At 42.2% G+C, this 26703-nt stretch overlaps 2 protein-coding genes across 2 annotated transcripts; one reads left to right on the top strand and one right to left on the bottom strand.

Moving 5' to 3' along the window:
• Nucleotides 1-485: 485 nt before the first annotated feature.
• On the bottom strand, nt 486-5744 carry ORC6 (origin recognition complex subunit 6; the record flags this gene model as incomplete). Its single annotated transcript, XM_079541360.1, has 8 exons — nt 486-538; nt 1025-1147; nt 1544-1615; nt 2964-3076; nt 4047-4136; nt 5114-5277; nt 5411-5540; nt 5680-5744. The coding sequence occupies 8 exons, from the start codon at nt 5742-5744 to the stop codon at nt 486-488; spliced, it is 810 nt and encodes a 269-aa protein (XP_079397486.1).
• Nucleotides 5745-7898: 2154 nt separating this feature from the next.
• Nucleotides 7899-26182, top strand: VPS35 (VPS35 retromer complex component; the record flags this gene model as incomplete). Its single annotated transcript, XM_079541312.1, has 17 exons — nt 7899-7943; nt 11124-11222; nt 12728-12824; nt 13637-13760; nt 15115-15297; nt 15723-15936; nt 16591-16674; nt 17141-17250; nt 19414-19510; nt 19595-19743; nt 20265-20472; nt 20986-21141; nt 21767-21889; nt 22417-22596; nt 23704-23943; nt 24641-24784; nt 26003-26182. 17 exons carry the CDS (start codon nt 7899-7901, stop codon nt 26180-26182), a joined length of 2433 nt encoding a protein of 810 aa, XP_079397438.1.
• Between the last annotated feature and the right edge of the window lie 521 nt (nt 26183-26703).

Below are 26703 nucleotides of genomic sequence, written 5' to 3'. Positions count from 1 at the left end.
CAGGAGTTATTTCCCTTCATGCAAATAGCTAAGGAGTTTCTGGTTGTTTTTTTTTTTTTTTTTTTGGAATGATGATTTATAAAAGTTAACTTGTTCATACAACTCAGACAGAAGACAAGAAATGGGCAGCAGAATTGGCTTGACTTTATTATAGTAACGCTAGTCCTGGACTGCTAAAGGTTATGATTTTTCTTTCAAAAATAGTTACTTTAAGTCCCACTCTGAATAGGTGGGATGAAAGTATAGGATGACACAAGTTGCCTCTAAGACCTATGGGTCAGGGCACTCTTCAGTTGAAGCTTAATGCTCCTGAGATACAACAGAAAGGTCTGTGTCCCAGCTTCACTAGGTTCGAAATCCTTGTTCCCTGGATACCTTCCACAGATGGGTCCTCCTGTCTTACTTTGCTCCCCAGAAGTTTTACATACAACAAGCATGTGCATAAAAATGCACGTCCTAATGCAAAGCTTTTCCTTCTGATATCTTTATTGTTTCTTGGAACAGCTGGGCCCCATTACATACACAAGAGACTTCAGTCCTACACAGGCATAAAAACTATTGTCAGTTCAGTGAATAAGTGTTTGACAGTTTTAAAAATTACTCTGTCTTTAATTCATCTGTTGTTTTTGCTGTTTAACAAGGCACAGTTGGTCTCCTCCCACTCTTTTTCATTGTCTACTGCCAGCTAGAGGCACAAGGACATGTGACTTATAATTTATTCACATTGAACATCATATTGGAGCGTCACCTGCTGCTTGTACCAGGAAAAATGAAGCAGTCCTACCACCTAATGCTACATCTGCTCAAGTACCAGCCTGGCAAATAATTAAACATGCTTCTTCCAAAAATCACCTCAATTGTCATTTACTAAAAATAACTTTTAAAAACTAGCTCAAAAAATAAAATTAGCTGAATACCAGCCAGTCATCACTTGTATGCTACAGGAATTGTGAAGAACAAAAGGACTGTTAACGTTATGAGCAAGCAGTAGTGATATTACAAGGTGGCACTATAGAAACAGTACCACTGTTTGTCTCTTGTGCCTTAGCAGCATTTTCCAGGATTCTCCTTTTCCATTCTTCATAGTCTTGCTTTGTTTCAGTCTTTGGCCGTTTACATGGAATCTCATCATCATAATCTTCAGAACCTATGTTTGAAAAAAAAAAAAAAAAAGGTAAGTACATGATGAGCCAGCACCAGCAATGTGTTGTTGGAAATAATCAGCCAGTGTACAGAGATCAGCCTATTCGTGTACAGAGACCATTACTGCACTATCTCAACTCTCTGGTTTCCTCATCTGCCCCCCTCCCAAGGCAGTCACCTTTTCACTTTTCTGGTTGAGTGTAAGAGTTAACTTTACTACAACTACTCAGTATAATAAACATTGTCCTTTTGCTGCGTTTAATTAGTCCTTCTATTACAGTAGATTGCAGAATGGTGTCAACCAATTTTTATTGCTTATTCTACAACTAAAATACTGCAAAGCAGCAACAAAACCCCAAACTACTCCGATAATCTTAGTTCACAGCTAAACACAACTTACTTTCTTTCTCACATTGCTCCAGGTCAGTCTGCTGGGTTTCAGATGTCTCTGCAGCTAATGGAATATCATCTTCTAAAAAACAAACAAACAAAAAAGTTAAGTTACTTTACTTCTGAATGATGTGGGATGAGTGATGTGGGATGTTATTCTACATCCAGTTGTTCACGGCAGTGATGCCTTCCCCCAGTGCCCTCCCTTTGTGATGTATTCTTTCCAGGTTGCTGCCTGCTGTGTTAGCATAGCTTCTTGTGCAGCTAGATAGTGAATAGACTTAACTGATTGACCTGGCTGGAAAACAGCTTAGCAGGCAAGTGGTGTTTCCTCATCAAAAAGATTCTCTGTTAAAGACTGATAGCCAAACTGTATATGCAGAGGTGCCAGCACCCTCCAAGGCTTGCGAGGATTGGCTGGCTGCTTTACCTAGTGCTGCTACTGCATGTGTAACCATAATCATCAGCTTTGTTCATATCAAAAAACACCTTGCTGCCATTCTTGATTATTCACAAAGCATTCTCCCTTCTGTACCATTTCCACAACTGCTTTGTTTTACAGATACCCACAGCATGCTGTCAATTTATACCTAACCTGAAAAAGGAACTCCTGTCTGCCTTGAAGCTGCTTTTGTGGTGGGATAATTTCTCTGTTGGCAGCTCCATGCCTAGCAAGAGCAGCTTTTGGTTTGGATTCAGGCAGCACACTCTAGAAAACACTGCAGTGTGAAATATGAAGTGGAGGAGGAATACTGTCAGTGGGAGAGTGAGAATAAAAATCTGGGGAGGGAAAGAGGAGATAAACAGGAAGGAACAAAGATACAAGGACAGAAAGGAACATATACTTCAATCTTTGCCCTATGCTAAAGAGTGGGGAGAGCTGGAAGTTCAGCAGCAGGTGAGAAAGACTCTTATGTCTGCCTGCTGTGTGTGGAGGCATGGTGTCAGGTAATGGTTGAATTACTACAAGGAGATCAAGGCTTAGCTGTGTGTTAATCCCTGTGAAGGAAAGGAAAACACAGGAGCGTCAATTAAAGCAACAGAGGTAGTAAAAGGTTTATGCTAATTTCCATATTGTGTTGCTATATTAAACAGGATGAAGAAAGCAGGCAAGGATGAATCCAAAATGCTTTAGTGGTATGGGAGAAAGAGGGGATAACTTTCAGCAGCAGAAAATGTAAAGAACTGTGAGCATTAAGGAAGAGGATAGGTACTGTGGGCCTTGTCATGTTCTAAACTGTTGTGACCTTCCCAGAAGCAAGGACTGTGAGTGGGAACAGGACTGAGGGAAATGCTGGAATGGTGGGCAGGTTTGGCTGAAAGAAAATAGTTGAAGTGACCAAAATGAAATCACCAGCAGAAATGCATGGGGACACTGTGAGCCTAGACGTTGGGTAAGCTGTATTACAAAGATAAGGTCAAAAACATACTGTTGAATTGCTGGCTTATCTTCTCCATCTGACTGCACAGGCGATCAAATATTGCTTTTTTCACTCCAGATATAGCCAACATCCTAGATTTGTCCACTTTCAGCTTCAAACACCTGTAACAGAAAATTAATTTATCTCTCAGCAAGTATCATCCAGCTGAGATGATATTTATTACTCTATCAACGCTGCCTTTGGGAAGGAAGAGTCAAGATGGATCTGGAAGTGAAGCCCACAGTTAGCTCAAATTATGAGAGGAAATTCTATCAGGAAAAGGTACTTCATAGGTTTCAAGGGAAGCAAGGCAACTACTCTTGTGAAGAACTGAATGGGACTGCAGTCAAAACATTTGTCAAGAGCTATGAAACTACACAACACCTGAATTGTTGACTGTTAAAAGGCACAATATTGAGAGGGAAAACATGTACGCGCAAGCAAATTCTTCCCAATTGTTAAATGTGTCAGGCTCTCCTATCAGCCATCTCCTGAGATGATGCTGGTCTAAAGCTGAGACAAATCCATCCCCCAAATGTTAGAGCCTGAGGATGGGATGGTGCAGGTGCTCATTGGTAAGCTGGCAGCAGCCATTCTTTCATCTTGAGCAATATCTCACCAAGAGACATGCAGAACTTCTTGCTTTATGTCCAACACCAATCTACACTGACAAGAGAAGAAAGTTCTGGTTAAATCTGAAAATATTACTACTGTTATATTGGCTTGGTGGACTTCTTCAGCTACTGTCAGGGATAACACATCCAAATGGAATTATCTGCTTCATCAATCACACACCAGGAAAGGCAGATTTCATTTCTTCTAGGACAAGTAATTCAAGATCCTCTTCTGTACGTCTGCTGTAATACTTCTGCTCCCCCCTGAAAGCAAATGCAGTGTAGGCTGGAGATTTCCTTGTAAAAGGGTTCTTGTGCTAGAGATGTCTCCAGTTCCAGGAGTAGAGATGCAGAATGCAGTAGTAAAGAGCCTTTAGCCATGCTGAATCAATCAGTTGCTTACACTGCATGCACTATTTCTGTTGAATGTCTCACCAGCTATCTAAGCCTATAAAAGAACCCCTTACACTGTACTCACCTGCACGCAGTGAATAGTGCAGCTGCTATAAATAGTGGTTTTGAGAAATCAAGTTCCATTTGCTGTGCTTCAGGGAGGCTGGATTCATACCTAAAGAATAACAGAGTGATAGTTGTATAATGCATTTGCTTCAAATGAAACTTTTGAAATTAATTTGTCACATGGTACTCAGCAGTTAAATATTGGATATCTCAGTCCTTTGAAACCTAGTCAAGCACAAAAAGCTGCTACTGCTTTAGAGGAGATAAACAGACTGGGGAATAGAAGGGAATGGGAATCACTTCCTCTTTTTGATTTAAAGGTATTTTAAGGTAGAGATCTGAATCGAGGTATATCAGAATAATTTCATTTGTGCTACCCATTTACGCTTGCTTTTATCTTTAAAATTACATGAAGAGATCTTTAGATCTGTCCTATTACAAAGGGTAGAACTATAGATTTTTTGATCTATATTTAAACCTTCACCTGTACAATATATAGTGGATGACATACTGGATATTCAGCATTGTGAAGAATTTAAGTTTTTATTGTTCACCTTTACCAGGCTGTTTAAGTACCACAGCGTTCACAGCCTTTGTTTCCCACCAGAATCCTCGGAAACCCCACCAACATTTAAACGTGCTCAGCAGCAGAACAGCACTCCAGAGCTTCTCCCTGACTGCTCTTGCTAAAGTAGATCTTACAGCCAGGTTTTAGTAAAATTTTTTGGATCCCCACTGAAGTGCTATATCTCATGTTCTGACAGGTAATGTGCACTGTAAGAGATCTGCTTCTCCAGAATGGTTGTTTCTCCCGCCTGTTTTGAACTGTGCCATGAGCAGCAGCTAATTACAGTGCTGCAGGCAAAGACACAAAGTCCTGTTTTTTCAAACTGCTCTGAGCTGAAAAACTGGAACTTGGGCAGCGACTTACTGTGCTCCAGAGGCTCAGTCTTTCTAATGTGTTTTAAATAGGTAACGTGCTGTCAGTGCTAAGAACTCACCTCGTGGGCCTTCAGAAGCAGCCGCCCGCCCTTCTCCCCAGCCGGCTCCTCACCCTTGCGGGCACGGAGCCGTACAGCCGCTCACCTCTGCAGGATTTCCGAGGCCGCGCTCAGTGCCTCCGTGCAGCACAACTGCACCGCCAGCTCGCGCATCCCCAGCCGGGCGTTCACCCCCAGCAAACACTCCAAGGCCTTCACGGAGCTCTGGTACGCGGTCTTGTTCAAACCGGAGAGTTTAACAAAGGAGCTCTGTTCGAGATAAAGAAAGAACACGAGGATCGCCGAGGCTCCTCGCCGGCTCTGGCGGAGAAACCACGCGCCGCTTCCGACGGCGCTACGGCGGAGATCCGTGCGGGGCGCGGGAGGTTTGGGGCCGGCTCACCTTGCCGGCGGGATGCTTGGCGCAGCGGGCCGCCAGCTCCAGGCACATCACGGCCAGGCCGCTCGCGGTCACGTGCGCCATCAGCCCCGCGCACTTCACCTGGGACAGCCGCAGGTACTCCTCGGCTTTCCTGCAAAACACCGCGGTGACGCGGAGGCGGCGGCGGAGCCTCGTCCGTAGGTGACCGGGCTGCGTGCAGGGCCCGGTGCACGCAGGGCACGCTCCTCCCGCCACCCCTGCCGATGCTCTCGAGCCCCGCACCGCGCTACCTGACGACGCGCGGCTCGCCGATCCCCAGCCGTACCGCCAGCCGCCGTACCGCGCCGCGCTCCATCCGCCTGGCTCTCGATTCCCGCTCGTTGTGCCCGCGTCGCGCGGCTCCCGACCCGCCACCGGGCTCGCCGACCGACCGGTCCGTCTAGCCGTCAATCGTCCCCGCAGAGCCAATCGACCCGCAGAGAAGCGCTTCCTCGGCGCCGGCCAATGGAAGGGCGGCGGCGCGGCGGAGGGGCGGGGCGGCGCGGGCGGCGCAGTCACATGACGGCGCGCGGCGCTGCGGGGCGTTGCTGGTGGGGGCGGCTCGTGGCGGCGGCGCGACCATGGTGAGGGGCGGCGGGGTTGGCGCGTGGTGGTTGTAGGGCAGTGGGGGGGGGAGCGGGGAGAGCCCCGAGTCCCGCCGCCGCCGCCCCCTCGAGGGCGGGAGTCGGCCGCTGAGAGAAGGCCCGGGGTCGGGCCGGGCCCGGAGGCTGCAGCTCGGGAGCACCGTCAGCGGTTGCGCGCGGCGGGGCCGTGCGGGGGAGGCGTGGCGGGGTCTGAGGGCTCTGGAGGCCGCGAGGCCGCTGCTCGGCGCGGGTGGGGCCGAGGCGAGGCGGGGCCGGGTCCTAAACGGCAGCGTGAGCCGCTGCGGCCGGGGTCTGGGGCAGGCCGCTCTGCAGCGGTTGTGAGTGCTTATGAAAGAACCTGGAGCGTGGAGTAGCGCTTACCGAGACGTGCTTCTGAATGCTCGGCGACAACAAAAGGACAGCTGTGCTTCCTGGCACAACCCGAGTTCAGTGAATTTGCTGAGGCGATATCCTCAGCAGCGTGTGCTGTGGCATCTCTGCCTCTTGGTCCGTCCAGCTGCAGTGTGAGCAGTGCTGGCCGTGTCTGCGCAGCGAGGCGCGGACATACTCGGTGCCACAAATGAACTGAAGCAGAGCTGTGCAGTCCCAGGGCTGCTGGGGCAGATTTGTGTTCTGACGACGTCTGTGTGTTGGGTTGGATTTAATGCTGCATCCTCCAGAATTGTGTGTGTGTGTGTGTGGCCGTGAATCCTGTCATGAAGGGGAAATATTTGAATGGATAACAGGAAATGTGCAGTGTGTGCAGGTGATCTGCCTCCCGAGTCACTGCCACAGGTACCTCATGGTTCCCAGCTGGCACGGCTCCCTTGTGTTTGTCACTTCCGTGTCTGCTCTCTGTCCCCTTCTTCCAATGCCCTGTGGTGTCTGATGGAGGAAGAGAAGACCAGCGCTGTGCTGGCGTGGTCCCCTCTACCAGATCGAGCTCTGCTGCTGTTTCCAGTGGCCATGCTGAAAGCAAAATGTTTGAGCCTTAAACTAGAGTGTTGTTTCTTGCTGCTGTCAGTTATCTCATGACTAAACAGCACAGCCCCTTGATTCTTGTGGATTGCTTGTGCCTTCTTGTGGAAGTAAATGACATCTTAAACATGTGAAAAAGGTGTTCTTTAGTTTACCCTCAGGCTTCTCTGTTGTGAGACTTACAAGCTCTGGTGTTGCAGAGTAATGCTTCTAATATAAATGTAAAATGCCTGTGCTTTCTTTTAGTTAGTGCCAAGCCATGCTGTGATGCTCACAGCAATCTGCTGTGTGTGATCAGGCTTCGTAGCTAGGCCGGCTTCAGTCCTAATCTTCTGCAGCAAGCCTGTTGTCTACCTTGGTTATATGCTCCTTTTGCGTGGGCAGTGATAGGGTGATTGGTGTCCTCATGAAATTTGAAGGAGGTAGAGAAACTTGGGTAAGTCACTTCTGTTGTGATACCAAACATGGGATGTGAGCAAACAGGAGGAGAAGTTGGATGGAATATGCTGGAAGCACATCTAAGTAATGATACTTAGGGTAGATAAAAAAATACACCTTAGAACAGAAGCAAAATCTTCCACTTAGTTGTGTTACCCATACCCTACATCCAGTTTTAGGTGTGTGCATTATCAGAGTACAGGCTGCTTGGTAGGTTCTGCAGGCTTACCTTGATTTCTTTCGTGGTTTAATGCTCTAAGTTCTGTGGAGTGCTGCAGTTTGCTAGACTTCAAAGCCATCTGCACCCTGACCTGGGGTTTTTGCCATCTCCAGAGTGCTGCTAAGCCTTAAATATGCAACAGACTGTGTATTGATGTCTTCTCGTGGAAACGAGTGTCAGAAATCAAGTAAATTATACACTGTAGGTTTAATGATAATGTTCTGTGTCAGCAGTAGCTGTTACTGTCAGAATGTACATGTCCAGAGCCATGTTTGCAGTACGAATTATCTTCCAGGTAACTGGTGTTACCATGTGATCAGCCAGGCAATATGCTTCTTCCAAGCTAGTTTGGGGTTTAAATTTTTTCTTCCCCAAGGCAACTCAACAGCATCAAACTGGCAGAAAGCACTGTGGGGTGTTAAGACTCAAGCATTTAAGTCAGGCTGGCTGCATAGTTGCTGAGAATTGTTATCTTGTGTTTGTGCAGTAGCTTATATCTTACTGTGCTTGGTGCTGAGGAGGGAGGCCGTGTTGTGCCTTGATTACATAGCTCTGCTGCTTTTCTCAGGAGTCGATATATCTTCTACTTCGGGAGTTTAGATTGGAATAGGATTCCACAGAGCAGTTGTGTTCCTGATTAAATAACGCTTGGAACTGATGTGTGGGTTCTTGCTATGGAGTGGAAGGTACAGGACATAAACAGCTTTATTCACCATTGTATCTGGCACAGCAGCTGGTTCCCAGTTTGATAGGAGCCATGTCTCCTCAACCTCAGCCGTGTGTGTCTGGCACGCGGTAGTAACCAGCTCACATGCAGACGTACCCTGTGCTTCTGAAGCTTAGAGCAGTAGGTAGAAAAGGGTCAGCTGGTACTTTCTATAGAGATTTCAAAGTCAGAATATTTGGGAAGGAGCTGGAACTTGTTTGGTAGCGCTGCTGTTCAGATGCTCATCCCTTTCAGAGGCCGTGCTGCTACAGGCTGTGCCCCTTGGGCTGCCTCGGTTATGTTTGTTGCAGTCAGGGAAGGTTTTTTTTTGCCACTTGTGCAGCTGTAGAACACCACGATTGCCTTTTCTTTAGGTGCAGAAGTGCAGTACCTTCTACCTATCTTCATTTATTCCAAGTTCTATTGGAAAGACAAAATTACTCAAAGCCTTTGTAGAGTTTGTAGCTATGAATTGCCCCGGAGGTACAGCCACCTCACTGTGCTGCTCTGCCATATGCTTCAGTGCTGTGCAGAAGGCCCATGCTTTGTGGTAAGTGCAGTCACTCTGATTAGCAGAGCTAACTTGCTCTGTTGACGAAACAGATTTGCTAATGGGTTATTGTTCATGGTTTAGCTGTTAGTGAGGTGCTGAGTTACAGTTGAAGAACTTCCACCCATAGCCTTCTGCTCCAAGCAGAACTGTCACCGAGGTTGGATCAGAGCAGCCTTGACTTCTCCCTGCTGGAAGAAGGATGGAGATTCACCACCTGGTGAGATAGAACCAGGGCACAAACAACATTGTGTGGTATTGCCTTCTCTGTAGGGTAGTAGGGAAAACACACAGGAGAAGTTGTCTGTGGCTCTTGTGAGGGAGATTGCAGTTACAGGATAGGAATCAAGGGTAGTGGTGAATGTGGAAGAAAGGAGGAAAACATGGTATGCCAAGGCTGCAGTGCCCTACAGCTACTAAATTGGTGTTAAATTTAACTTCTCTATTTTAATGAAAACCCAAATTAAAATCTTGCTCCTTAAAAGATGCTTATGGGAACTGCAAGCACGGAGCATTTGAGAGAAGTGAATACTGGAGATACTGGTTTTAAGAACATCAAGATGGTGTTGTAGTTGATGGCCTTTTAGATTCTTATCAAGATATTTGGTTACAGAGGGCAGGAGCCTTCTGAACACAGTGGAAGAGGAAGGGAACAAGAACCAAGAGTTGAGAAATTACTGAAGCTGTGGGCTCAGAGCACCAGCACAGGATTCTGTGTGCATAAATGGTATTTCTCAAGACCAGAGAAGGTGCAGTTGGGCCACAGTTCCAGTGCTTCTATCTGATGATAACTGAGGGGTGCCCTCTGAAACCAAACCCCCAGGCTGAGAGAGGCCAGGGGAGCTCTAATGAGATGCTGAGGGCTGCCCTAAGTGACAGCAGCGTGGTGGTGGTTCTTCTCTGGGTGTTAGGTATGGGGAGTGGTACTGAATGCAGTGTGTGAGCTGCTGGGGCACTGTGAGGAAGCTGGGTATGGGTTTAGGTTGATGTAGACTTGAATGTCATGTGTAATGTAAAAGAAGGAAGCTCCACTGACCTCATTGATCTGGCAGAGGAAAGGAAGCAGCTGCAGGAGGGAGAGCCTGTTCCAGCTGTGTGGGGGGATGTGTAAGGCTGTAAGCAATGGGTCTAATCAATACAGAAAATGCAGTATGACCCTTGGAAAGGCAGATGAATTTGTTTTGTATGGTGAAGGCCTGGAGCGTTCTTATTTGAGGAGAAACTCAGCAAATCTCTTCCTGAGGAAGATAGGGGACATGAGGAAATGATGATTCTCATTGGGTTTCTGTTACTTTCTGCAAGTCATCTTTACCTTCCATGAAGAGGTAATTGTACTTTATCCTTTGCTTATCTGGAGCTAGGCCTCAGCAGAGCTGTGTGGCTTGGATAGTAGCTAGCTGATAGCTTGTGACCTGTGTGTGCAGAATACGATCTGTATGGTTGTGGTCTGGGCTTCATGCCTTGCTTTGATCTTCTGGCAAGGAGTAATGATGCTTGCCATCAGGGTGATGATGTCCATGTGTTCTCATGAACCTTCTTCTTGCCAAATACTGATGTTGTATTTTTGACCTGAAAATGCTGGTAAAGGAGGTAGAAGTTGACTATTCTACCCTCTTGGCTCTGTGTTCTAGGAAATAACAATGCTGTCCATATTTATATATGGATAATATAGGCTGTCCATAACTCATCTTGTCCCTGCCCTCAAGTTCATAGACTCATAGAATGGCTGAGGCTGGAGAGGACCTCAAAGACCATCTAGTTCAAACCCCCTGCCGTGGGCTGGTTGCCATCCACCAGCTTAGGCTGCCCGGGGCTGCATCCAGCCTGGCCTCGAGCCCCTCCAGGAATAGGGCAACCACAACCTTGTTGGACAACATGTTCCTGCAACTCACCACCCTCTGAGTAAAGCATTTCTTCCTTACATTTAGCTTAAGTCTCCTCTGTTTAAGTTTAAAGCGATTCCCCTTTGCACAATCACTATCAGGCCGTGCAGAAAGTTGCTCCCTTCAAGTACTGTAAGGCTGCAGTAGCGTTTTCCTGGAGAAAAGAAAGTTTTTGCAGAGTAAACCTTTACCCCATAATTAATGAATATTTAGCTATTTGACAACTCTTAATGGTCGTGTTGCTGTGACACTTGCACTGTATTCTAAACTATGGGAGAACAGTTTGAATCAAGTCATAGGTAGATTCATTAAAATTGTTGTTTGTTTTCCTTCCAGCCAACAACACAGCAGTCTCCCCAGGATGAACAGGAAAAACTCCTGGATGAAGCCATTCAGGCTGTGAAGGTGCAGTCTTTCCAAATGAAGAGATGCTTGGTAAGAATGTAACTTAAAAATGCGGTGAAGCTTCCCATCTGCTAGGAGTAAAATAGTAAATCAATACTAATCTGTAGTGCATTGAGAGAACTTAACTCCTTGTGTCTTTGTGTTAGAGCCTTTGCAAGTGAATGAGGCAGCTACTAAATGAGTGAGGGAGTCTTCAGTGTTCCTTAAATAGCTGTTGTTTGTTGGTTGTTTTTTTTTTTTTACCCAGTATTTGACAAGATAAATTATAAAGGTGCACCTTCATTAGTTGGTGCTTCCATTTGAATCAGCCTAAACTGAGGGTGAGCCTGCCAGCTGTTACCAGTTCACTGCTCAAATGCACTCTATGTGCAGCTACACGATGAGAAATTGTTCTTGTCAGTGTTCAGTGTACTGTTGCTTTGTAACTGGAGTCTTTTCACGAGCTGCGGACTGTGAGGCTAATGTGTTATCTGCTGCTAAAGAGAACTTTTATAGGACTAATTGTAGACTGATGCATCAGTTCTCCTCTAATTGGAGAACAACATTGACTGGGGTTTCTGCTGGAATATTCAGCTTGAAATTGTAGTCAGTGCAGACCATAGTATAATCACGTGAACGTTTCTTGGCTTTGAGAAGCTTTAGCTTTATCTAGAGAATTATTTAGAGAAGCTGTTTAAAGCCGCAGTGACAGAACTTAAATATTCCCATATATTTTTATTTTCATCTGGCTGGGCAAGCTAACTTTGTGGTCAGATGACAGTAGCAAGGAAGTCAATGCCTCTGCCAGTTTTCTGCTGCATGAAATATTTTTGAAGTCTTGAAAGCAGTTGCCTCTGAACTTTCCACTTTTATTTGTGACTGAGTAACCATATGCTAAGTGTGTAACCCTAGCCATTCCATCCACTGCCCTCCCAAACTTAATGCTGTTTTTAATGATGTGTTCAGTAAGTACATATAGATGGTTGATTGGCAGTTTCTTGTGTCCTGTGGTGCTAGGCAGTCATATGCATTGTAAGCACATGCTGTATGTGACTCTTGCTTTCAGTAAGCTGTTATTGTTGGGTGAGGAGGGGAAAGGAGAAATCAAACAGTGGCTCCCACTGGCATTATGTGTGTTCTGAGTGCTGGAGGTTTCTTCGTAAGATCTGAGAAAACAGGAGATGGGATGACTTAGGAGTAGTCCTAGTTTGCTTGCTGAATAGAACTTGAGTGATGGGTGTGGATTTCTAAACAGGAAAAAATATTTTTTGATAATATAATACTTTATTGCTACAGCTATATCTTGTGCTTTCTAGCTGCCTTCAGCTTAGTTTGTAGGGAGGATGTAATATAGGCTAGATACTAATTTATTTGAATTAGAACTCTCACTTTCCTGATGTTTAGGTACTTAATGCTTGCATGTTGGGTTTGTGGTTTTTTTTTTTGTTTTTTTTTTTTTTTTTAAGAAACCTATGCTTTAAGTTTTTTTTGTTTGTTTAAGTACTCTGGTTTCCTGGAGTTATTTGTGATAGATTGTTGTTTTACCTCCTCTGAAGGACAAAAACAAGCTCATGGATGCTTTGAAACACGCGTCCAACAAGCTTGGTGAGCTGCGGACTTCTATGTTGTCTCCTAAGAGCTATTATGAGCTCTGTATCCTTTGAAGGTTAAAGGAACAAGTGGTTGCTGAATTTGGAATGAAATGTTCACCTGCTCTTTTTGTTGTTTGTGGTTGTTCAGTTGCTATCTCTTTTCTCATTTTTGTTAGCACTTCTCTACTAATTATCTGGATGTATAATAAGAGAATATCCAGGTGTTTGCTCACTGTTTGAAGTTATTTTCCCTTTGGTGTGAAGAAGGTCTTTAATGTCTTTTGTATCTTTCATTGTGAGTCTTCAGGAGTCTAGGTTTATAAGAATAGTACCTCTATAAAAAGTTGTGCTTACTGTATGCTACCCAAAAATATCTATAAAACCAACTTACTTTGCCTTTTTGTTTTCACAGAGTCTAACCCTAATTCAAGTGCTGTAATCTATGCACTTGTCTGTCGTCTTGTACCTGAATGACAGGAGGCTTTTCATGAAGTTTGAGAATTGAATGTGAATATATTTGAAATTGCTTTCTTTGTGCCTGCTGTTGAGGAAGTTGTTCTTCTGTACCACGTTGTTTGCCTTTCTTAGTCTAGATATTCTGTTCCATCACATTCACTTGTTAGCTGTTTTAACTGCTTGTATTTCTTGCTCTTTTCTAATATGCTAAGAATGGAAATTGAAGTTTAGGTTTATTTGGTACACTTAATGCCAGTAGTGATGAATTTTTCTGAAGTGCTACCTAGTTAGGCTTGACTTGTTTAAAACCTATGATTGTATTTGAACAGCATCTTTCCTCTTTGGTGTGATTGAACAAATTTCTCTCTAGGTCTGTTGTAGATGCTTTGAACTAAAATCCTTAACTAAGAGAACAAGACATGGCAATTTCTGATGAGCTACACTACTTGGAAGTCTACCTGACAGATGAATTTGCCAAAGGAAGGAAAGTGGCAGACCTTTATGAGCTAGTACAGTATGCTGGAAATATTATTCCAAGACTGTAAGTGTATATGTGTTTGGCATTTTCTTAAATAAAAATGTCAGATAATGGTCAATATCTGAATTCTGATAATGGGCTGTATTCTTGCTTGACAGCAAGACTTGCTTGTAAATGTTACAGCTGCATATCTTAAGAGTGGATTCCTATGAGATTTAGGCCAAGAGTGCAACTTCAGAATGTAGATTGTTCCTGCCAAGATCTTATTTTTGCACATGACTGAGATGGGAACACTTTTTAGTAAAGCAGGCTTGGAGTAAAGAGCTGGTCAGCACAAAACTAACCAAGTTGTCCATTCTGCTCAGTGAGATTAACAGCACATCTAGCATTTTTTTTTTCCCAGTGCTACCTGTTAAGTAACTTGTAGCTGAGGGTCTAGGTCTTTGAGCTACACACAGAATAGGTACTTCATAAGCATCTGTCTCCTAGTGGTGAGTAACCACAGCTTAGTCTTTCTAAATGTAGTTTTTAAGTGAATGTGCTAGAGGTAATACTGAAGGGCTTATGTTCAAATGTGTCACTGTAGGGCTAGAGTGGACCTTCGAGATATAAAGACTTCAGAAGTTTCTGTGCTAAGTAAAATTTTATTTTTGGCCTTCACAGTGGTGCCAGGAAGGGTCTCTGGGGTACCAGGCTCATGCAGATTGGGTGATTTGGAGTAATGCCACTATGTCTTTACCTCATCATAATCATCTGATTTTTATTCTTACCTACTTGATGTAGGCTATGTTTCTCTCTGATGAACCCTTCTGGTGCTCTCATGAGTTAGCAAAGCTTGCAGAGTTGAGGCTTCTGAGCCAAATATTTGCATGTTCTGAGGATTGTAAGGGTGGTTTTTTTTTTTTTGTTGTTGTTTTTTTTTTGTTTTTTTGTTTTTTTACTTTTAAGCTGTTCCTTCTATGCTTTGCTTAATACAGAGATAGGAAGGACTAAGTGCAGTTGTGAGGATTTCTGAGGAGCGTAACACCTTTTATGCTAAACTACAGTGTGAAAGAGGTTTAATGCTTCACCGTTATACATACCTTATCTTTGTGCCAGAGTTACTTTCCAGTCCTGCAGGGTGTTGTAAGTATAGACAAGCAGTAATTCACTCCGTACGTGCTGAGCATGTATGCATTCCTTGTGCAAAAAATTGCAGTGAGGTAAATCAGCTTTTCAGACTTACTGTGTTCTGTAGCAGAGGAGAGCAGGAGTTGAAAGCTGGCAAAATATCTGAAGTTATGGCACCCCGGTACCTGGATGTCATCTAACTGCTTTCTGCACTTTGGTAATGCTGTCAGGATTGAAGTGGGCTGTTGCCTTTAAGGTATTTTAGTGTTATTTGACAATCTGTTGCTCTGTTCTGTGCCTTCTGCAGGTATCTCCTAATAACAGTAGGTGTTGTGTATGTCAAGTCATTTCCACAGTCCAGGAAAGATATTTTGAAAGACCTGGTGGAGATGTGCCGTGGAGTACAGCATCCTCTTAGAGGTCTCTTCCTTCGTAACTATCTCCTGCAGTGTACCAGGAACATCTTACCAGATGAAGGCGAGCAAGCAGAGTAAGACAGCACATAACTTTAAACACAAGTGTTTTTAAACAGAACGTAATTACATATGTGACATGACTTTTTCGGGTTTGAAAGAGGTGGATATCATCTACGGTTTGGGTTGGAAGGAACCTTTAAGGTCATCTAGTTCCAACCCTCCTGCTATAGGCAGGGACACCTCCCTGTAGACCAGGCTGTGCAAAGCCCCATCCAGCTTGGGCTTGAATGCTTCTAGAGAAGGAGCATAATTTAAAAATTCTTGTCAAAACTGAATTCTGTTAATTTGGGAAGGGAATTCTTAAGGTTTCCTTATTTAAGTGAGAATGTGAACTGTTCTTATGAACCTAGACATCCCACCACATGCTTCCCCAACCTTTTATCTTAAAATCTGGGTAGACAGAAAGCTTTTCATATTCCTAACCTGTTCTCAATTGCAGTGAAGAAACCACTGGAGACATCAGTGATTCTATGGACTTTGTGCTGCTGAACTTTGCTGAGATGAATAAACTTTGGGTGCGAATGCAACACCAGGGCCACAGTAGGGACAGAGAAAAGAGAGAGCGGGAAAGGCAGGAACTGAGAATTCTGGTAGGAACCAACCTTGTTCGCCTCAGTCAGCTGGAAGGTGTTAATGTGGAACGATACAAGCAGGTAGGATGACTGTCCACACTTTCCAACCTCTGCTGTTTTTTCCCCATGTCAAACCAGTTTGGGCTTCCAGATAAGCAGGTTGGGAAGAGTTACAGCTGTGCTAAAAGCTTGGTAGTCATGGCACTTCTAGAACCACTTTTCACTTGAAACTTGGAAAGCTAGTGAAACTGTGTGATGTGTTGAGAAGCTAAGCTAAAGACCTTACTCATGGATTTTTCCTATAAACTTTTTCAGTAGGGTTGGCATGAAGTTTTGACTTCATTTTACTGATTCCCATAATAATAATAATAATAATAGGTGGGTTTAAGAGAGATGTGCATATAGAGCATTCTGTAGTAGACTTCACAACTTCTTCTAAGTTATGCCTTCCAAAGCATTTGGGAAGAATTGTTTGTTTTGTGAAAGGATAGCCAGCAAAACTTAATATTCCTGCCTAAAAAAGACTTGCATGTTTTGAATTAGTACCATGTGCCAAAGGGGCATCTGACTGGGAGCGGAAAACTTTTTCTCTGAACACTTAGACTTTCTGATAAAGTCTTTACATAAAGAAAAGCCAAGAAGTGTTAGAAATACTGCTCTACTTGGATTAAATGCATCTATGAGTATAAACTTCAGGACTGTAAAAACACTACAGGGCTGTTCTTCTTATTACAGATTGTTCTGCCTGGAATATTGGAGCAGGTTGTAAACTGTAGAGATGCTTTAGCTCAGGAGTACCTCATGGAGTGTATCATACAGGTGAGCTACTTAAATTCAGTTGCATTATTAGTTTAGAACACAGGGATAATTATTTCTGTGCTTTTAGTCAGGTTCAGAGTATTTTTACTTCTTCCTTATGAACTGGGAAATTTCTTCAATGGTACTCTTTCTCATTGGCTTGATGCATACTAGTTTTCACCAGGTGGACGGAGTGGAGTGGTATCCATTTTGTGCTCCTTCTGTTGCAGAAGCTGGTAAGCTATCTGAGCAACCATGCTTGCAGTAAGAATTATGATAGGTAGCCAGGCCTTCAGGTTACCAATTTGTCTTTCATCTTTTGCTTTACATATTTGCTAAGACAAGATCAGTTTGGGAAACCCTAGAACAGTCATAGGACTGTGTTTAATGTGTGGTATTTGCTTTTCAATAACTATTTTGTTTTACTGCTGTGTGATAGTGGGCAAAGTCAGTTAATAACTTGACGATTACTGGTCTAAAATTTCAGGTTTTCCCAGATGAATTTCATCTCCAAACCTTGAACCCATTTCTCAGAGCTTGTGCTGAGCTGCACCAAAATGTTAATGTGAAAAATATAATAATTGCTTTAATTGACAGGTAAGTGATTGGGGGGTGTGGAAATTGGCTCAAAATGAAGTGTGTATTGCACACGCAGATGATAACTCTTAGCAGTTGAAAGCTTTCAATTTTTCATATTTTATTCATGTTTAACTTTACTGTATTTTTATCACCTGCAATTAAGACTGTGAAGAATATTATTCATGTAGTTTCTGTTCTCTGGGCTCTGCTTTAGCGGCTTCTAATGTGTCCTACTTTCAAGGACAGATTAAAACTTCAAAAGCAGATGAAGCCAGGAAACAAGTTATTGACCAGCTTTGTGTTTTTGAACTAGAGTGGCAGCAGTATTCTGATTTGACAACCTCGTCAGAAAAGAGCTGGTAGGAAGCAGAACTACTTTATTGATTCTTATTTTGGGGAAATACTGCTTTTAACTGCTTGCACTGAATTAAAATATTAAGGGAGGAATCTCAACTGAAGTTTCTATTTGTATCCTGAATGGAACCAACACCCATGACAGCGAGTACCTGTACTTTCTTACTGCAGAAAGATGCACTTAGGATAAGATCATTAACCTTGAAGCCTCAAAAAAAACCTTGCTTTTGCACACCAATGTACACCTTTGTGTAACTGGTCCATTCATACCACTGTAGGAAGTTCAGTTACTGTAGGGACCTCTTGCTAGATTTACATAATCATGTAGCAATGTAATTCTTGCATAGAGGCTTTCATTTTGTACCTTCTGTTGTCACATTTATTTGCAGGACTTGAACAACTTTGGTATTGCCTCCACAGTAAGTCTTCTGTTCTTACTCTTACAGATACTCAGTAGTAAGGAAATGAGTGGCAGTGGACCTGCTGTGTTTCTAGGCATATCAGTACTGTGTTGGCTGCTGTTAGTGTCTTCTGGAGCCCTCTCATTCAGAGATAGGATAGAAGAGAGGTGGTGTGATTTATCTTCTTTTGTAATTGGTCAGTTTTTTGTTTAGGACTGATGTTACTCTGAAGGATAGCAGTGTTATCAGTTATTTGAGTCAATGCGTGTGATGAAAATCTTTTGTTTTGCTGTTGTTTGGAACAATTATGCAGTTCAGAACTGTGCAGTTATGACTTAGATATGTTCCACGCAGGGTTTGCTGGTTGCATTTCTCATCTTGATTTCTGGCATGAGGTAGTTGAAACTGGGCATGAACAAAGCAGAGGAGCTCGTGAAGCTTTAGCCTCTATTCCCGTGAGGCTTTCCTGTTTAAGGAGTCTTTCTGAAAAGACTTGTTGCTTTGAGGTCTTTCTTGACTTACTGTGCCATTCGCAACTTTTAATTATGCTGCCATCTGCCTGCAGCATGATGGTATTTGGAAGCCTGTCAGCCTCACACTTTGAGTTGTTCAAAGAAACTGTCTTGTCCCTTTGAGAAAAGGCAGTAATTTTCCTTGTCTTTAGAAAACCTTCTTGTTCCCAACCCGTCGAAATGTGAATAGTTTAATGTTTTCCCTGGCAGTGAGGTCTTATTGGTGCTTAAGCCTGTTCTTACGTATCTTTATTTCAGAGCAGAAGTTTGTGAAGAATTAAGTTTTTAAACTCTGTGAGAAATAATCTTAGAAACTTTAAATAGGTAATTTTGTAGATCTTTCTGTAACTCAGGAAAGAGCAATCTCTTAACTTCGCTTTTATGGAGGAAAAAAAGTCATCTACTCCACTTCAAATTTACTTTGAACTTTGCTCTTCACAGGCAGTGGACATCCCAAACATGTTATCTATAATCTATACATCTATACATCTATACATCATTATACATCTATAATTCTTTTGGAAACAAGGAGTAGTTGAGTCATAGTTCAGTTCTTCTTCCTCCCTCCTCTGGAGACCTTTTAGCTGAAAATGCTATTGGATGTTCAACACCGCTGTGGAACATCTGCTGTCCCATCAGGCTGCTCTGTAACTTTTTCTCTGCTGGAAGGAACAATCAACTTCTAGGTGAAGAGCACAGATTTGAACCTACTTTGTTCTTTCTTCATCTTGCTGTCTATCAGCACTCTTTTCTAGGACAGATATTTACTAGCCTCGGTGGTTGATTATCGCCTCTGACTCAGATGAATTTCCTTTTTGCTTTTAATAAAGCTTGCATGTATACCTAAAAAGCTTACTTTTTTCTTCTAGTATCTTATTCTGACCAGTGTCTTTCTTGTTTTTTGTTGTTACCAGGTTAGCTTTATTTGCACATCGTGAAGATGGACCTGGTATCCCAGCAGATATCAAACTGTTTGACATCTTTTCACAGCAGGTTGCTACTGTTATACAGGTATGCTGGGAATTCTTGCGTGCAGTCTGTTCTTTTTGCAAAGTTATGTGGTTTTGATCAACTCAGTGCTGTCTTAAATTTCAGTCTCGTCAAGACATGCCCTCAGAGGATGTGGTATCCTTGCAAGTTTCTCTCATTAACTTAGCTATGAAGTGCTACCCAGACCGTGTTGACTATGTTGATAAGGTGTTGGAGACAACTGTAGAAATATTCAATAAACTTAATCTGGAACAGTAAGTAAATATTACGTTCTCTCTGGAGTAGTAGCTGCCCTCAAATCTTGACTTCTACATTGTATTTTTTAAGATGAAGAGGCCTGGTTTAGATTCTACATCTTGGTGCAAGAGCCAAGCTGTGGAAGTTCATGATAAGCTACAATGGGGGAAAGCCTGACTCACCGGGATTTACTCGTCTGTGCATAAATCTCCCCATGTAGCTGTACAGATGCACAGTGTTTATGCCAAGCTTTGTGTAGTCACTATCTGTTCTTTCCCTTACAGCCCTCTGGAGTTTTCCTTTGGCTGAATTAGCAGCCACAGTTTGTTCCTGCTGTCAGTGGCTTTAAAATTTGTAATTCCTGCTGTATATCCCAAAGAGCAAGATACTGTTCTTGAGCCTTTATCTTTCTGATCTTCTTTGGTGTGGGTTGCTTAGTTGTTATGGTCTATATCAGAGTTGGTACTGGGGCAGATTTAAGTCTGCCTATGTATGTAAACTAGTAATTAATTGTGGTCTCACATGTATTTTCTTTTAGTATTGCAACAAGTAGTGCTGTTTCGAAGGAGCTGACCAGACTTCTGAAAATCCCTGTTGATACTTACAACAATATCCTGACAGTTTTGAGACTAAAACATTTCCACCCCCTGTTTGAGTACTTTGATTACGAGTCCAGGAAGAGCATGAGTTGTTATGTGCTTAGCAACGTGTTGGATTATAACACAGAAATTGTGTCCCAAGAACAGGTATGATAAAAGCTTACTTACTTGCAAATTCTGGATATCTTAGCTACTGTTTGAAGACTTGAAAACATTCTAAGGGATCTCACGTAGGTTATGCTTAGATTCTGTTCTTGTCTTCCCCATTTTATTAGCCCAGGTTTTATCTGGCTTGATTATTTTTCTGCCCGAGTTCTCAGATATCTTGATTTATGTATCTTGTTTACCTCATCCTAGAAACTACTTCTTAAGCTTTAACAAAGATCTTGATTTTTTTTTTTCCCCCTTGAAGTTTGGCTTTTTACCTGAAGAAGGTTTGAATAGTATTTTTAGAATCTGAATTTTGTCAGTACAATTATTCTGTCCCTCTATGCAGAGAGGGACTCTTCAGTGTGTAAGGCAAGTAAGTCTTAAAGCATCAACAGTTAACATGTTCTTAGTCCTTTGTCAGGACTATGAATGGCTGTAAAGACACTTCCAGTTTCTATCAACGTATGTTCATAGACTACTCATTTAAACAGCTTATGTTGCCTTTAACAGGTTGATGCTATCATGAATTTGGTATCCACGCTGATCCAGGATCAGCCAGATCAACCTGCTGAAGACCCTGACCCCGAGGACTTTGCTGATGAGCAGAGTCTTGTTGGAAGATTTATTCATCTTCTGCGTTCAGATGACCCTGACCAACAGTATAAGGTATGGCATTAGTGCTTCTGAGTGTGTTTGTGTTCTGTGAAGTGTCAGTTTTTGCATTATTTACTATAAAAGATTGATTGGAGCTTGAAGCTGCTCTGGCACTGCCAACTCAATACACAACATCATGCAAAAGTGTAGAAAGCTGCTTACCTAGAAGTAGTGTTAAGGTGCAATTCGACTAGCCTTCTAACTGCTTCATATAACCATCTATCTCAAAAGCATTGAGTGAAATTTGATTGACTTGTTTTGTTAAACTTAACTGCTTTATAGTTTTTACAGGCTATTATAGCAAAGGATGGTCATTTTTTTTCTGCAGTCTGTGTTATTCTGAGAATAGAAGGTATCTGATGCAGGTTCTAAATGTGTGCCCAGCAACTTCTGTCTCTCTACTCAATCCAGAATGTATCTGTAGTTAATACAGTATGAGCATTGCCTACTGCTTATTAAGCAGTTACAGGAAAAACTTTTGTCACTCAGTACACACACAGATACTGTACAGATGTAATTCATGTTAAGCAGTTCATATGTGTTCCTGATCCACGGAGTGCAGATTGTTGTAGATGCAAATGACGTGATTTTTTTTTTTTTAAAGGATTCTCTAAGCTTCCACTGCTTCTGTTTTTAGATCTTAAACACTGCTCGAAAACACTTTGGTGCAGGTGGGAACCAACGTATTCGTTTTACGCTGCCACCGTTGGTTTTTGCAGCATACCAGCTTGCTTTTCGCTACAAGGAAAACTCCAAAGTGGTGAGTTGGTCTCTGTATGTCTTCTGTGTACTTGTTTCTTTTTGCTTGCTTCTTTAGAGGAGCAGGGAGCATTTTGTCTGGCTGCAGCTAATAGTGTGCAAAAGCTTGACTTTTTTTTTCCCCTCAAGGCAGACTGCACAGTCGTCTGCTGATTGCACTCTTTTAACTACTGCTCAAGTTACACTAAAACAACTCTTCTTCAATTTTTATCTCTTAAATGCTTTCTAATTGAAAGTAATAGCTTAAACATGCATTTCCCCTTACTGTGGGGTTGTAGAGTGAAGAAAAAATGTTGTTTGTTAAAAGCACTCTTGAAATTGGATGTCTTGAAATTCTCTTGCAATTGTTTTGTTAAGACCTGCTGAGATCCACGCAGTTCTGTGAGGCCCACATATACCAACCCATTTCAGTAATTGTCTGACATCCAGAAGGGAACAGATTGGAGTGCTTAACACAGTTTGCTACAGTTCATATTCTTTTCTCTTACTGCTATCTTGTTCAGTCTTTAACTTGTTTTACTTCTCTAGGATGACAAGTGGGAGAAGAAGTGCCAGAAAATCTTCTCATTTGCTCATCAGACCATCAGTGCTTTGATCAAAGCAGAGCTGGCAGAGCTGCCTCTTCGTCTCTTTCTACAAGGGGCGCTGGCTGCAGGGGAGATTGGCTTTGAGAATCATGAAACTGTGGCCTATGAATTCATGTCCCAGGTAAGTGTCCAGCTGTCCTTTGCTGTCACTGTCCTGTGCTACCTTAAATTTGATTTGGATCAGTTTTCTGAACGTTGAAAATCTAGCACGATTAAAACATCAAATATTGCAGCAAATACTACTAGGTAGAAACTTCTTAACTTTGTTCTTGCTTCCCAGGGTTCTGTGTAATTGAGCTCCATTGATAATATTTCGAGTACACAGTCTGACAACGTGTTACGTTGCAATGCTGCCACATCCTCACGCGGTTGGTTTGCAGGAGGAGTGTGGCTTTCTCAATGTAAAATGCTTTTTCATTGCCTTTAAGACCATTTTCCAGCTCCTGTAGCTCATATTGTACTGATCATAGGCACTCTTGGAAGTCCTGTAAAATTTGTGGTGTTCACAGCTGTCACGCTGGTCCTTATTGATAACCATCTTTTTGTTGAAAGTCATTAAATTATTTCCAAGTCTGCTTTACCTGTGACTTAAGCTTTTCTCCCACTTGCCCACATTAGATGAAGAACTGACTTACTAATGCTATCCGCATTACAGGCCTTGTTCTAATCTTTCCTCTCATACTGCTACTAATGCATGTTCTTAAACTGAGTCACTGATACCCCCCCGTCTTTACTCACTGTGGATCAGTTGCTATTCTGACACAGCACAGTCCTGATGGACCTTATGTGCCTTACCTTACAAATAGTTTGAGATTTCTTTAGTGGTACATTCTTTTTCTGAAGGCTCTTTGTCCACACAGCAGCAATGTAAACATTTTCCTGACTGACAGTCAGGAAACCTGACTGGTCAGTAACCTACCACTTAAGCTTTTGCTGTGCTGTTTTGCATTTCAAAAAATCTTTGTTAATGAATATTTCTGTTACTGAAGTTTCTTATTTGAACAGATGCCTGAAATAAGGAGAAACTCGATCTCTGTTTTTAGAGAACCATACATGTTTTCTATGACTATTTCAATAACTTTGTTGCAGGACACGCTTCTAGTCTGTGGTTTTGACTAGATGGTGACAGTCTCTATGAAGTGTCCAATTGTGTTTTTGTTATTGCAAGTGTAATTCTTTTTATGTTGTTCTGAAGCAATAATTAAGATTTGCCTTCTTCTCTGACTAGGCTTTCTCTCTGTATGAAGATGAAATCAGTGATTCAAAGGCACAGCTGGCTGCAATCACATTGATAATTGGGACGTTTGAGAGGATGAAGTGCTTCAGTGAGGAGAACCATGAGCCGCTGAGGACTCAGTGTGCGTTGGCAGCCTCTAAGCTCCTTAAGAAACCAGACCAGTGCCGGGCTGTGAGTACTTGTGCTCATCTGTTCTGGTCTGGCCGAAACACTGACAAGAATGGAGAGGAGGTAAGAATTAAGGGACACAGTGCAGCACATCCTACCTCAGTGATGTAGCTGTGTCTTCCTTCAGAATGCACTAGCTTCTAAAGTGAACACAGTGTGATCAGCCTTGGCTGGACTGTGTTCCAATATATGAAGCTTCTAAATCTTACAGTGCACACAAATAGAGAATTAAAAAAAAACCTCAAGCTTAAAAGTGGAAGTACCATGCAAAATTTTGTGATTGTCAGCTAGTTTAAGGCTGGCTCAGAGTAATCTCCTGCATTTTACACGTCTCTATAGTTGTTTGCACATGAATCAATGAACTCTGAAGGTACAAATTGTTGAATTCAAACGTAAGAAGGGGTGCTTTTCCCACATGAGCAACAGCACTTAGGAACATTTGTTTGAAATTTGTTTCACAAGCTACGTGTTAGTGTACGTACTGTAGTGTAGGTAGTGTACAAATTTAGTTAGATACTTGAAGGCTTTCAACAACTGTTTGTTATTGCCTGGTTTACGGAAAGCTTACCCAAACTGTTAAAATCGAGAAAGGTACAGTTTTAATGGTAGGTTGTTCTGCAGTTTGTGTCATTCTCTACAGTTGTTTTTGTAATGTACCCCTGTGAAATGCTATCTGTGTGTTGAGGGAAGAGATGTTGGTTCTCCCTATTCTATTTCTTATATTATTTTATTCTATTTGTAACTTTATTTTTCCTTGTAGCTTCATGGAGGAAAGAGAGTGATGGAGTGCCTGAAGAAGGCTTTAAAAATAGCAAATCAGTGCATGGACCCTTCTCTGCAAGTCCAACTTTTCATAGAAATTCTCAATAGATACATCTATTTTTACGAAAAGGAAAATGAGGCAGTGAGTAAAAATGCATTATTCATTAAATCTGTTTTCTAATACCTGTATTCACTTATACCCCGGATCATGTCTGCTTAGTGTGCTAAATAGTAATACTAAGTGGTCAATTTTTGGTATGCTAGTAAAATACAATGCTCTCCATGTTGTAGAGATAACTTCTTTCATAGGAAAGAAAATCACTTGTAATCTAGTTCTGAATTTAAATTGTGAGACTTGGATACATCTACTTTTATTAGGTCAAAACTGACTATGATTTAAGATCTTACTGCATTTTCATTTAACTTCAGAGGTATTTAACTTAATGTGCACTAAGGGAAATAAAATTCTTAGAGCTATTCAAGGTCACTGCTTAGAGTGCTGCCAAAGGTTGGTGTAGACTTTAATCTCAAACTGGTGTGATGTCTTGCATGCCAGCCTAAGTTTCACCTGACATCTGAGATAATGGTTGCAGCATACTCATTGTTTAGTTAGCATGTAGCTGGTAAACTTCTGAAGTTCCTATGTCACCATTTAGTGAAGAACAGATGTTAATAACTTATCATGTAATTCTGAGAGAACATCTGAAGAGATTTTAGGGATATGATAACTTCCAGCAGCAGAACCAATTTCCAGCTACTACAGTAGTGTTGGAGTTGTTGGATCTGTGGATTGAGGCAAAACACTGTGTTTCAAGGCACTGAGCACATCTGTAAGAACAGTCCCTGATACAGTGGCGGTCTGCAGTGCATTTTGTGCTTTGGTGTTCTGTGTAATGCTGGATTTGTTGCCTTAGACAGCTGTACTTTCCTAAGCTGTGACTTGGTTACTAGGAATAACTTAATCTGATGCTACCATCCTGACTTCTACAGGAGACAGATTGTCTAGACAGTCTGGTTGTGTGCTTTATTTGTTTAAAGTTATTAACGTTTGTAATGAATAAAGTGAAGAGAAATGCTGTGTTAAGTTACAAATCTATAGGTTTCTTCACTTGAGAGGCTGTTCATATTTGCTGGAGTTGGGGGGAGCTTTCACAAAATTCTGAAACCTGAAGTATTGTGCCTGCTAGGAGGAGCAAGAGAAGGTGCAGAATCCAGCAGTTTGTCTGCATATGTTATCAATAGTAACTGTAAGAACTGCCCAAATACCAAGGGAAGTCTGTCTGTAGTCTATTAAAACTAATATTTATGTGTTACACAGAGGTCTTGTCAATTATTTTGTTGCTCATGTCTTCTCCTGCAGGTGACAATTCAAGTTTTGAATCAACTCATACAAAAGATAAGAGAAGATCTTCCAAACCTCGAATCTACTGAAGAAACAGAACAAATTAACAAACACTTTCACAACACACTGGAGCACTTGCGTCTGAGGAGGGAATCACCAGAATCTGAGGGGCCAATTTATGAAGGTCTTGTTCTTTAAAGGAGAATGCACTGTACTTCTTTCTTTTCATTTACATACCATATGGTTTGTTTTGTGTTTTTTTTTTTTTTTTTTTTTTTTAAAGATAGTTTCATAGATTGTGCCTTTCAGAAATGTCAAGTTAACATTCATGTGCTCAGTCTGGCACTTCAAACACTTGTGTTAAGTACTCTAACGAATTTGAAAGGTTGGACCAGCAACTACAGGTTTCTTCAGTTAGCATGGCTGAATCTTTCTTTGGAATCTATGTGACATGGTAGGGCTCTTCTGTTTTTGACTTCTCTTGTCTGTTTGCTGTTGCTTCTGTGGCACTAGAGTTCTAAACTGGCAGTGACTGTCATCTGAAACTGTGATCCTTGCAGAGCATCAGACTTTTGGGATTATTGTATGTCAGGTTCTGCTTGTGCTTTTCTTTTAATGCAAGTTAAGACTAAGTGTAATGTTTTTCCCTAAAAACTAGAATATATTAATGCATGTTTGGAGAGTTTTAAAATACCATGTTCAAAAACAGAAGCTATATT

This window comes from Tetrao urogallus, assembly GCF_951394365.1.
Source record: "Tetrao urogallus genome assembly, chromosome: 12".
In the NCBI taxonomy this organism is placed as follows: Eukaryota; Metazoa; Chordata; class Aves; order Galliformes; family Phasianidae; genus Tetrao; species Tetrao urogallus.
Note: the sequence above shows the minus strand (reverse complement) of the source record. Positions and strands in the feature narration are given on the sequence as shown.